The 12,810-nt window shown below is 32.0% G+C and overlaps 1 protein-coding gene across 2 annotated transcripts in view; it reads right to left on the bottom strand.

The window, feature by feature from the left end:
- The window catches only part of LOC148618746 (uncharacterized), a 230,942-nt gene that overhangs the window by 194,744 nt on the left and 23,388 nt on the right, over window positions 1–12,810 (bottom strand). For both annotated transcript variants that reach the window (XM_088577926.1, XM_088577925.1), the window contains exons 5-14: window positions 12,243–12,294; window positions 9,274–9,380; window positions 8,166–8,248; window positions 7,491–7,549; window positions 6,101–6,222; window positions 5,506–5,599; window positions 4,920–5,028; window positions 4,190–4,364; window positions 1,955–2,144; window positions 756–964 (exon numbers count right to left, since the gene is read on the bottom strand). In XM_088577926.1, coding sequence (XP_088434052.1) covers window positions 756–964; window positions 1,955–2,144; window positions 4,190–4,364; window positions 4,920–5,028; window positions 5,506–5,599; window positions 6,101–6,222; window positions 7,491–7,549; window positions 8,166–8,248; window positions 9,274–9,380; window positions 12,243–12,294 — 1,200 coding nt within the window. The remainder of the gene's footprint in view (window positions 1–755; window positions 965–1,954; window positions 2,145–4,189; window positions 4,365–4,919; window positions 5,029–5,505; window positions 5,600–6,100; window positions 6,223–7,490; window positions 7,550–8,165; window positions 8,249–9,273; window positions 9,381–12,242; window positions 12,295–12,810) is intronic.

Genomic DNA, 12,810 nt, shown 5'->3' with positions numbered 1-12,810 from the left:
TCAGTAAGAGCTTTAACAATGAAAACATTAAGTAATTTTTGTCATTTATAATGCCAAATCCTTAAATGCTTTTTACATAAACTGAACAAATTGTAGATAGACTGACAGAGGGAGGGACAGTAGTATACCATGATAGGATTGTTTGTTTGTTTGTTTGTTGGGGTTTAACGTCCGAGCAGCAATATTTCAGCTATATTCAGACAATGAACATGAAATGGATGATAAAATGAACATGAAATGAAGAAAAAAAAAGGATGGGTCACAAGGATAATAGGGTCGACAAATTTTGATTGCCACTAGAACAAGGGGGATGGGTAAGGTAGGGCAATTTAGCCTCCTGTGGCGGAGCGCAAAGGTTCCTACTCCTATCGAATACCACAGCAGGGTTCTTTAACGTGCGAGGAACGTGGCATCTTTCTCAACAAGGTGCACCACAATGGTTTGTGGTCAGGTTTTCCGTATTATAGCCTGACAACCCCAGCATGTAACATGCCAGGGGTACCCCATTCCACCACCTGGGGCACACATCCCAGTTGCTCTGTGGGCAGAGCGCCTAGCCCCCGGCTAGGTTTCTGAGCACTATTTAGTCACCTTTTACGACAAGCTTAGCACTGCAGCAGGCCTATTCTTTTAACACCCGGACCTGCACGGGGCTGATGGGATTGTGAAATGATACACATATAAAAGCTGTATTTAACCATTTAATATGTAATATATATAAGTTATATATGTTTTTAAGATTTGATAAAACTTGCCTTTTCATGTTGGAATTTCCTCAGTGCATGGATTCCAGCTCGTTTGACCCAGGGAGAATTGGTTGTATTAATATGAGAAACAATGTGCTCATAGGAACATTCCAACCCTGCATTGCCTAACGTTTCCAACAATACTACTTTCTTGTGGTCAGATCTATCTTGCTCCTTCTTTGTCTCTGCTGCTCTTTTCACTTCATAGTTCCATGAATCTTATATATAAGTAACATTTTTAAACAAAGAAACACTGGGGTTTCTATCAATCAGTACTATTTTAATCATTTACTTTAATAGACACAGAAGTGATGTCTACAGTGCTGTGGTGGTTGGTAAGAGGTGAACACCAAGATGAAAAAAGTGTATAATGTGAGTTAAGCCTCCAAGCATTCTTGACACGAGTTATTATATTTTTGTTACAATTTCTTATTGTATTTTTTATAGACTGTAACAAGTTCACTTTCAGTGCTGCTTAGGCCAACTAGAAATCAAACAGTGTGAGTAATACACCTAAAATCCATGTTCAATTATCGTGAGATGTTAAAGTTTCAGAGAACCTCACTGGTAAGTTTACCATAGCTCTTGGGAAGATATTTAAAGAGGTATTTTAAAGATTGTGATACCTTAAAGCAAAATTAAGTCAATAATCTTGATTTATCAACAATTATCAATATACATTGTAAATACACATCAATTGAATTACTGTACAAATAATCACAGATATTTTATAAAGTTCAGTCGACCAACTTTTTCATTCTGTATTCAAGTATAGTCACAAACAAAGAAAACTACATTATGCCTCTGTCAAATCATCAATGTCTTTATTAGTGGTGATGCAAGCTTAGCATTCTGAGATCTATAAAACAAGAGTCAGTAGATTCAATTTGGAGTTACATCTTTGAATAAACTCTCTCTGCAAACAACCAACAGTTTACTGTTGCTATCTAGTTTTATGCATATCTACATATGATGCCCATCCTTTATTGAGCTTTAAAATCAAAATCAACTGAATGGTTTAGGCTCTAAGCAGTGAGTTACAAAATTCAGACTGGTTCATGGATTGACACAGGCAGTTGTGGTGATTCCTTTGTACCATAAAACTTACTTTGCTTTGATATATTAATTTCATAATATACTAATTAGATTGCAAGTAAAAATTTGAGACAGATGATAATATGAATCTATAGATTTTTATCATTATTTACCATGTAACCCCAACTGTGTGTGAATTTTCTCCACAATCTCATTTGCCCTCTTGATTTGTCCATCTTTAGATAACTTGTTGACAAGAATACCAAGATTCAATAATGCACTGTTATATATTTCCAAGGACTTCAGAGATTTTGGTACTTTGTCTCTGTTAAAACATATATCTTCGATGGCTTTGATAATCATCTGAATAGAAATGTTAACAAAATCAGATGCATGTACATGTGTATATTATTTCTTGCACATCATTTTCTAGTAAAGTATGACTAAATTCTTTTATAAACAAGAGGCTCAAAAGAACCTGAATAGCTCACCTGGAAATATTTGAAAATATGAGGTCATATCACTTTATCAAGTGGAAAAAAAAAACTCTTTTTAAACAAGTCCTAACTTGCATATTATCCTTGACAAGATATTCAAACTTTGATTTAACATTAGCAAAGACATTTGCCAAAAAAGTTCGTCCCCACAGGGTTTCAATGGAAACTTTTGAGCAGCTGCATCCACATACTAAGTGATGTGAGCCATACACAAACCGGATCACTGGTAGAGTGTGCATTGAGGTTAACAGCCATTTATTGTTTAAAACAGATTGGCACTTGTAGTTTCAGAAGAGTTGATCTTCAAAAATTGGCCAATTAATGAAAGAATTTCAGTGAGCAGGATTACAATACCCAACATGCCAACCTTTGCACTCTCTAGAAAGGTTCAGTCCTACTCTAAAAAAAATAGGGCATTAATGGAACATTAAGTAAAACCTGTCACGTAATGGTAAACAAAGGGGATGCCAAAATTTTTAAAATGGCCAGACTTGAAAGCTATGAAAATTTAACAAGAGTCACCAACATTTATTTTAAGTGTAACTGTTTGTAAGAATCAGGCAAAATTGGAAAAATCAGAAACATGCATGTCAAAACCCCAAAGATCTGATAACAAAATATCACTCAAGGATGCTTTCTCTATTTGAAAAAACCATTATTTGATCTCTGCATCATTGGATTTGCTCAGAATTTTTTAATAGAATCTTAGAAAATTGAGGTTTTTAACAGAGATATCTGCCCTTGAAATTTTCATTTTCAATGCATTTCAATGAAATTCTACCTCAATGGTCCAGCATGATTTGGAAAACCTTGTCTGTTTTCCTTGATTCTGATGGTGTAAATAGTCAAATTACACAATCAAAATGATTTTTTCATACCATGTTTCACCTACTACCTGATTCTTACAGGGACTGACACTTAATAACTAAAACAATGTCTTGAAAGTAAAAAATCAAACATAAATTACTTAAAAAAATTGAAAGTACTTATAATGTTCACTAAATGATAATATCACATTGCAATCAGTGTTGTTCCTTATATTTTCGTCCCAAAGTTCCAAAGGCAAACAATATAAAAAAGCCAGAATTTTAGGTAAATGAATAAATGCATTTGCACTTCAAAATAATAATTTATATATTTTGATGATAACTTTGCTTCAAAGAAATATGCTGACTACTGCTCGTGCATGTTCCTATCACTATTCGCTACAGTGAAACCTAATTCAGGTAAAATAGAAATTTCATCTTTCAAGGGCAAGAGCTCTTACAGGTGTCACCTGACAACTTTGATCCCTGACAATTTTTAAAGGCCTTATAATAAGGGTCATTTCAGCTATAGAAATAATTTTGCAAACCTAATGGTTTTGGAGATACTTGTGAAAAACTATTGTCTGACCCCTTTATTCTATTTTTAGTAACAGCAGCCATGTTTTCTGACGGATCAAAAATCCCCACAACAGTTCTATGCATGATACCCCCAAAACACATTCATGCCAAGTTTGGTTCCAACTGGTCAATTGGAGTCAGAGGAGAAGATTTTTGAAAGAAATAACATTCAAAATAGCAAAAATACGTTGAAAAAAGGGCAATAACTCCAACATGGCTTAAAATATCAAAATGAAAATTTGACAACAGATAGACCCCATTATGCGAAAAACTCCTGTCTGACCCCTATGTTCTATTTTTAGTAACGACAGCCATGTTTTTCGACGGATCAAAAATCCCCACATCAGTTCTATGCACAATACCCAAAGGAACATTCATACAAAGTTTGGTTCCAATTGGTCATGTGGTGTCAGAGGAGAAGAGTTTTGAAAAAATTGTAAACGACGACGACGGATGCCAAGTGAATAGCAACAGCTCAGATGGCCTTCGGCCAGGTAAGCTAAACATTGTATTCAGAATAAAATACCTGATGAGGTGGCCTCCCAAATGATGACACATGTGACATTAATCTTTCCACAAGTTGAGGATCAGGCTGTGGGTTGTATAGAATCAGTCGAGCCAACAAAACTTGACTGTGATTGGTAAACAGACTTACAAAAGCATCAATCATTATCTCTGCATCATTTACTGACCTTTGTGTCCTATGAAAGGAAATATTGTTTGTTACTTTAATTACAGGGATAAATGAATATAATCCTTTCAAATCAATCCATCCATTTGGTTAAAGATAAATACTATGAAATTCAGAAACGGAATTACAGATACACAAAAGCTGATTCCAAAATACCACCCACTCTTGCAATTACTGTAGAAATTTTAAAGGAAGAAAGGCTAGTAACAAATAGGCTTCTTTCAGTATTTTAACATCAGTTATATTCACTAGTTTAAAACAAAAACATATTTACATATCAAACCTAAGTTTACAAAGAAAATGGTAAAACCAGTATTATTACGGCAAAATAAAAGAAACAAGGTTGTAAACTTAGGATTCAAAAGTAGAAAATTCTGTTTTAAACAAGAGGAAATCAGGTCAGAAAATACAAAAATTCCAAGCTGTTTAAAGTTCTGGAGAGATACTATATAACACCATAAGTCAGACAAAACCAAACAAGTCATATCATTTACCTATAACTTAATTTTTTGCCTTTTAAAAAGATTAATATCACAAATAAAATGTACAAAAGAATTACACTGACTTCCTTTTCAGGATGAAGTAGACTTTTGCAATCTCTGTCTGTTCTTTGTCAGGTAACAATTTTATCACTTCAACAAGGTTCTGGTAACAATTGATTACATTAGGAGAACCTACAACATAATTAAATCATTGTAGTATTTATATTTTTGTCTAGAGACACTCAAAGGAATTTACCCTGAAATAAAGCCTCTTGATTAAAAAAAAAATCAGCATTACAACGGTAGTTGAAACAAAGCAACTTAGTCAAAGACGACCTACTTTTAATTTTCTTCAACAATTGAAAACCAATCAAATAGAGGAGGAATAGAAAGCCAACTTTCCAAGTACAAGCTTCAGTTGGAACAAATACCAATTAGCAATGTTTAAACATATCATTGTGTAAAAGTGAAAAGTTTAAACATGGCTATAATTTGCAAAATATAAGTGAAGGTCAATTCCTACAACATGGTTTTATTAAAATCCTTCAAAGCATTTTCAAATTCAATGTTTACTTTGCAAATTATTACGTCATTTGAAATTTTTATCGGGATTAACCAAAAACAGGAACCAGCCAATTTTTGTTTCTGTCTTTTTTTATTTAATCTTACCCTCTTCAGGTTCTTCTCTTATGCATTTGATGTTCTGTTGCATGCTGCTTTTTAATTTGGAAATTTTATCAGGTCTGTTTTCTTTCCTCTCGTACTGTAGACATATAATGCATTCAATGTATTTACCTCAAAACAGAACATATACAGATCAATTATGTGATGTTCATGAGAATTCTGAATTAATGTGAAACTTTATGATGAAATGTTTGTACAAATGTACAGCACTATTTTTGAACAGCAAACATACTGTGAAAATGTTAATGAGATTTTACAAAAGCAAGTGTTGGTGACCAATATTTTTTTAAGATAATCAACAAACAGCATCTTTTAAAAAAACTCAATACACATAAAAGCATTAGATATGATTAAACTGAATTCTACTGCTACCAAATCATACAGCTGTCATCATTATAACAGATTACAATAACTCCTAAATATATTTTAGTTATCAGTGAGGGTTTGACACAACAGAAGCCATACATTAGTCATCCACATTAAATGGATTACTAAAAAAAAAGTCTAACAATAAAAAAGATTTCTGATAGGTTTCATTTGTCTCTTCCTTATTGTGTTAAAGGTTATATAAAGCTCTTACAATTCCTATGTAGATACTACCAATCACAATGTCCTCTGTTGGTCTGTAAATCTTTTCATTGACTACTTCTTTTGATAAAAACTTCAGTACTCCATTGTGGGATGCTGACATAGTAGGACTCTCTACAATGAAAGAATCAATTATTATCACAGAGATATGTCTCACCTGTTGCACATGGATGCTGTAATTTAAAACGTTTGATGGTAGCAGTGATACTAAATTTAAATATTATGAGACAATATATAATATCAATGCAACCATTTGACACTACTGAAGTGGACAGATTCCTCAGATATAATTCATTGGAAAAATAATAGATAAAATGTAAAAATGGATACAGATTTGTGGTAGAATGATGCTTATGCAACTGTATACCAAATACGATTGACCTAACAAAAGTGGTTTATATCAAACTTACATATCAGAAAACATGAAAATCTTAACATGAAACACAATATCTTAGTCTCCCCTCTTTGTTGCAGGCGAGACAAAAAAATCATTACAGACCGATTATCAGTATTTTGCTTTGAAAAATTATTAAATATAAAAATTTACACATGGATAAAACATAATCTTGATTAGATATCATTATATTATCTCTTATTCAATATTAAGTGGGGAATATTTTGGTTCAATTTTGCCATAAGTATCCAAAGAATTAGATGAATCATAAATAATTGTTAAAATAAACAAACACAATACCCTCCTCATCAGATTTACTTGAGACCATAACCCTGAAGCCTTGGAGGTAAATTACCACTCCATTATTTCAACATTTATTTTTCAATACTCATAACATTCATTCACACATATGCATGATAATTCATTCACACATATGCATGATAATTCATTCACACATATTGCATGATAATTCAATGTGAACTATGAGAAGTAAACATAAAATGGTTAACCTTCCCTGGTAGTGATACGACACATAGTGATATTGAGTTTTTTCTTTCATATGTATATATATCAACATATGATGCATAATTTTCCCACAAAATTTCATCAAATTAAAAAAAATGTTAAAGAGAAGTTGGGCTATGGGTTATCATAAATTGTCACCAAACTGTTCAATATTATATACTGTCACCATACTGTTCATTATTTGTATTCTATTTTTCTATTGTTATAAGTTGGTTCCTAGTGGCATAAATAATATTTAAGATGTCATGATTTAGACCAAATTTTAACTAACAATTTTTTTGAAAGCAACCACTGGTCTTGGTTTTATAAGAATAAAGAATCTGCTGCAATCAATATGCAATGAAAATTCAAACAAAAAAAAAAACTGAATTAAATACAATTTATCACGACTAAGTAGCCCATCAAGTAAATCTGAGCCTCATATGATGCATGCTTTGTGTTACTTTTACAAAATAAACAGTACCAAAGGTGTTGAAGTCATTCACAGCTTTAACCTTCCTCATCCCTTCTTCCGGATTGAAGCTGAAAATATCAATAGATAAGAATAATAAATTAATTTGGAAAATTTAAGTGCAATCAGAGTCATCATTCACAGCATGAATCAATGTAGCACATGGACCTGATACAATATAATGCATTTAAAACAACTTTTTAATTAGAGCCATTCTCATTGAAAGACAACAGACAACTTTTTATCAACAGAGAACCAAGAAAAAATGACATAAAATTTGTGAGGTTTATCACAGTAACTCTACTGTATTAAATGACTCTAAACATATGAGCCAATGCAATATCCAACACCATATTTTCTACTTGTGAACATCTGATCAATAAAACCAGACCTGCTTTGGGCAGTCAAATTTTTAATGTGCTAATTTACATGGGTAACACCTCAAGGAAAGCATACATTATTCACTTGGTAATTAACAGATTGTTCTGAATCATCAATATATCTCCTACTCACTGAGTACTTGATGAACAAGTCTTTGTTATATTGCACTGCCAGTCAAAACTTCTATCTCCCATGCAGTAAAGAAAATGCTTGAGTATACACTTATATGAGCAGAAATCGGTTTAACTTGGTAACTTACAAGCCTAACTATAAAAGATTATAACATAACATGTAACAGTAACTTACTCAGGAGATTCCTGGGGTGACATAAAATCCTCTGAGACATCCACTTTCTTAATTGTTCTAAGATTGTGGTCATAATGAAGGACCTACATCAAAATTAATTAAAAATGTACTGGAGGTATAATTTATCACAAAAATTACTCATATTGTAGTTCACTGATTTTTTCAGCATTACTTAAGGTCTAGTATACATGACCCTCTCCCTTGGTGATTTATGAATAATTAATTTAACATAACCTCATTCTTTAAATTTCAAATTGCACAAATTTTAGCAGTACCCAAAGCAGAAAATTCAAATATCCAAGTATCTTGTATCTTAATACAAACAATTTCTATTCAAACAGATTGATGACAGTTTCCAATAGTACCGATATAGTTTGGGGAGGATTTTACAGGTTTAACTGTTTAAAATTATAGGAAGATCAGAATGTCTTTCCCTTTCATCTCTTTAGTCACTGTGACTTTAGTTCAATTTTTAACATAAATTTATTGTTTACATTGTTTCCCCTCAATCTTGTTGTAATCAAAATTTTATGTATCACAAAATTCTACAATACATACTGTCATAATATATAATATTTTTCAATATTTTGAATTGCCTTACACTGAATACTATTCACCCTCCCAAACTGAAGTTACTATCACTACATAAGTTAAAAAACTGGAGTGCAGATTACTAATTTACTTTCAATTAATGTTCTGATCTAATTTAATTTGATTGCCTATACTGCTGAAAAAAAAAATGGCTATGTTTAACATGCTAAAAATATAGAAAAAAAATTCTCAAATTTCCCCAATAATAGGAGGTGCACATCTTCAATGTGTATATAAACACTGTGCAATTTTACTTTTTGATTTACAGACTTCATAAAATAGGTATCCCTAAGCATGATGGCTGAAAAGACGAATGGAGTCCAGCAGCTAATTGATCTCTTGACACTGCCCAAGTAAAAAATGGTGATGGGGAAATGGACAGACAGATAGAGAAACGTATACAACAGAATACATGTAACTCTCCAATACAATGGAGTATACATATAGAAATATAATAACTTTGATACCTTGTGACCTTCCTACAAAATTACAACATAAACAATGAATCTAAAAGTACCTTTTTGTGTAATCCTTTGGCATTAGGAATAGGAACACTCTGTCTAGATTTTTCAAACTGCACTCCCTCTGAAGTTTTGACAACACTGTATGAGGCATTGTGATGACCTAAAAATAATACATTTTCAGTGAATAACAATAAAAACAATTGCAGTACAGATATCTTCCAAGAGACCACATTTTTGTTCTAAAGAGTAGTTTTCTTAAAAAAAAAAAGAAAGAAAAGTGCAAAAAACTATGTAAGGAACCTTGCCAGAGGTAAAGAATAATCAATGAAAATTCTTGATAAAGATAAAGGGGCAATGAATATGTTATGAATATGGCCTGAAAAATATCAACTTTGTTGTAATAACGTTGAAGTTTTTCATAACATGGTAAAATATATAAATACATGTATAAGGAAAAAAATATATATATATATATATATAATTATTTATATTTCCTCATTTGTGATGGATTCAAGTCTCCAAATTCACAATTAAATCATTCGACACTTTATGATAATTTTTCAGATGAAATTTTGGCCAATAAAACCCTTTATCCCCCTTTCCCTTCGTAAATTTGCAATGTATACCATCTTGATTGTTATCATGAGGTATATTAATTTCGGGGAAAAAATTCCCGCCATTTTTCCATAGTGCATTTCAAATAAATTTGACCTATCAATATCTTAAAAAGGCAAATATTACAAACACTTTGACAGTAATTTCTTGAGGTTATGAGGTGTAAATACTTGGATAATGCCATAAAATCTCTGTGTATTTTCACTTTATGAGCCACACCTTATACACATTTTGCCTGAATCTTAGACGGAGAAGTAGTTAAATACAGTAGATTCCGCTTAATTGCATAGCCTATTTGCCAGTAAAAATTATGCAAATAACCGGGCTATTCTTATAACCGAAATTACGATTTTACCGGAAGTGTGAGTTCAGGTATGAAACGATACTGTGGATCAACCAGGGATATCACTGTTCAACATTTCTGATCTGGTATTTAATTGTTATAGACCTTCACATTGTATTGTTCTTTTATCAATAAATAATAATATATATTGTGTTTATCTTGTTTGTTGACCTTCTTTACGTTGTGTGTATTTATAAGTAAAACCATGTGTTTCTCATCTATAAATAGTCAAGTAATTTCCTGATCTTTCTATGAAAGAAAATCCCATATTTCATATTTCAGCCAGGATTCAGTGTAATATTCATCAATATTTGCAGTTTCTGGGCTTTTGAAATGGTCTGTGTGTTTTTATTCCTCTGTTCAATCACCATTGTACACTGATAGTTGTGTATTATACGTGTCATTGACCTCAATATATTCCTATGAAGTGTGGATAGTATGGGGCACCTTAGGGTAGTTGAATTTCATTAGACATTGTACTGAATGAATGATGACTTTTAATTTTCAGTTGATATTTATGCCTAGTAACCCAAGCTCACTAAAAACTGTTCAGCTCATTAAAGAAAATTAAATTTACATTGATAATCATTTGTAGTCGGAAGAACTTAAATAGGGACAAAAAATACCCCAAGCCGCATCATAAGGTGATGTTTGGCATGTCGTCAGAAGTCATTGTTGACCTAGGTGCTTGTTTATTTTAATGCAATTAGAAATCATTTAAATTGTCCTTTATGTCCATTATGTTTTTAATCCATTATTAACACCTCCTGATTGATGACAACCTAGTTTTTACAACAATAAATATGATTGAAATATTTATGACCCGAAGGCTTAAAATAGAATTTGGGAAACCCTGTCTTTACCTCGATGAGGCAAAATTCTCTATGCAATAAACCAAAATGCACCTGCAAGGCCTATGCAAATAGGCGATTTTTTCCCTAATAGAATAATAGGAAATGGTTTTGTGCAGGAGAAAATTATGCTAATAACCGAAATATGCAATAAAGCGATATGCAATTAAGTGGAGTCGACTACTATAATCATGACATTTTCTTCTGCCTCATACAGTGTGGGAAACTACCGCTCGCCAGCTCACCAAATATGAGTAGATGTGTATTTTGGTGAGTTCTCATTAGCTTACACTCATCAATTTGGCAACCGTCATTTGATTGACAAGTTCTAAGAAAAGTTTACCAGCCAACAGCTTATTTAGTTAAACATCCCTTAACATCATACATTAAAAATATGTACCCTACATATGAAGAAGTTTAGCTTGAATATGTCAAGTGAAAGTTGCACAATTTTATTGACTCTTAAAGAATTGTTTACGATCTGCCATTTTCATTTCCGGTAAACGGGATGTGCCAAAACCTACGCGACAGTCCTGATCTTGTATTAGTAGTCAAACGAAATTATCTTGGTAATTTATGAAATGTTACCTTGCAAATAAGTTGTTTATTGTCAAAATAAAAATGAACAAGAAGCAAATAATAAATGTTTCCTAGTTTCATGATGATGAATCTGTTGAAATATAATTTTATTTTTAAAATATGAGTTCAGAAATGGAGTACCGTAAGTATTTGAAAAACTTCAACAGGGGAGAATATTCGAAAATGGAAAAGTTTTTGATAAATTTAGAAACAAATGAAAAGAGAGCTGAAGAAAGAAAAAGAAAAGCAGAAGATAGTCAATCCTAGAGAAAACAGATGATAGTACAGACAAAAAACAAAAAAAAATCGGCTAGATGAATTTCTATTTGGCTAGCAAGATCAATATTCCACTAGCCAGTATGGCAAGTTGGAAAAAAAATGGTTTCCCACACTGCTCATATACTTGTATAAAAAGATGAATCTGAAATGGAGCATAAGCTGCCGTAATTCAATGGTAAAAGTAACTAGCACAGATCATGTCTCCTTCTCAGTGTGGTAGATTAAAAGATTTAGTCTCCCAAAGCATTTAAATAATACCACATTTTTAAACATATATTGCAAGTCTTAATATATATACAGTGTTGGCAATGCAAATTCTTAATTTCATTATAACATATTTATAAAAATTTCAAACCTTCATTCCCAAACTCCAAAGTCTGATAGCTCCACTGATCAGCTCTGTCAATCTGTAAATATTTATATAAAAAAAATATATAAGTACTGAATATTTAGACAGGCAAGCATTATGGGATTACGGTGGTCAAAAATAAGCCATGATTACTTAGATATGTAATAGCTCTAAGTGTATACAGCTATAACAAATAAGAGGCACCCAGGTTTTGAAATAAAACAATTTACATGGAGACTTTGACACAATACACAGTATATAACGGGTGATCCTAGGTGAGTTTAAGGGATCTTTTCTGGTATGGAGAATTTTTTTTTTTTGGTCAGTTAAAATATTTAATTTTAGCAAAAAAGATTTAGAACACAATGAAGAATCAGGACGAAACCCTTATGGGTTATCAAATAAAATTATCAAAAACCAATAAAAAAATAAACATGTTTGTACTTGCTGAGACTTTATAATACACTACCTGGTACTGGTACACTTGTCAGGAGTAACAATCAGTAAAAAAGAGGTAAAATCAATATTTTCATTGAAGATTGAGATCGGAACAGTTTAAATCTTAGAATATGAA

This window comes from Perna viridis, chromosome 4, assembly GCF_037379345.1.
Source record: "Perna viridis isolate PV_CMFRI_1.1 ecotype Kerala chromosome 4, ASM3737934v1, whole genome shotgun sequence".
NCBI classification, from domain to species: Eukaryota; Metazoa; Mollusca; class Bivalvia; order Mytilida; family Mytilidae; genus Perna; species Perna viridis.
The sequence above is the reverse complement of the archived record's forward strand: the minus strand, read 5'-3'. Positions and strand labels throughout refer to the sequence as shown.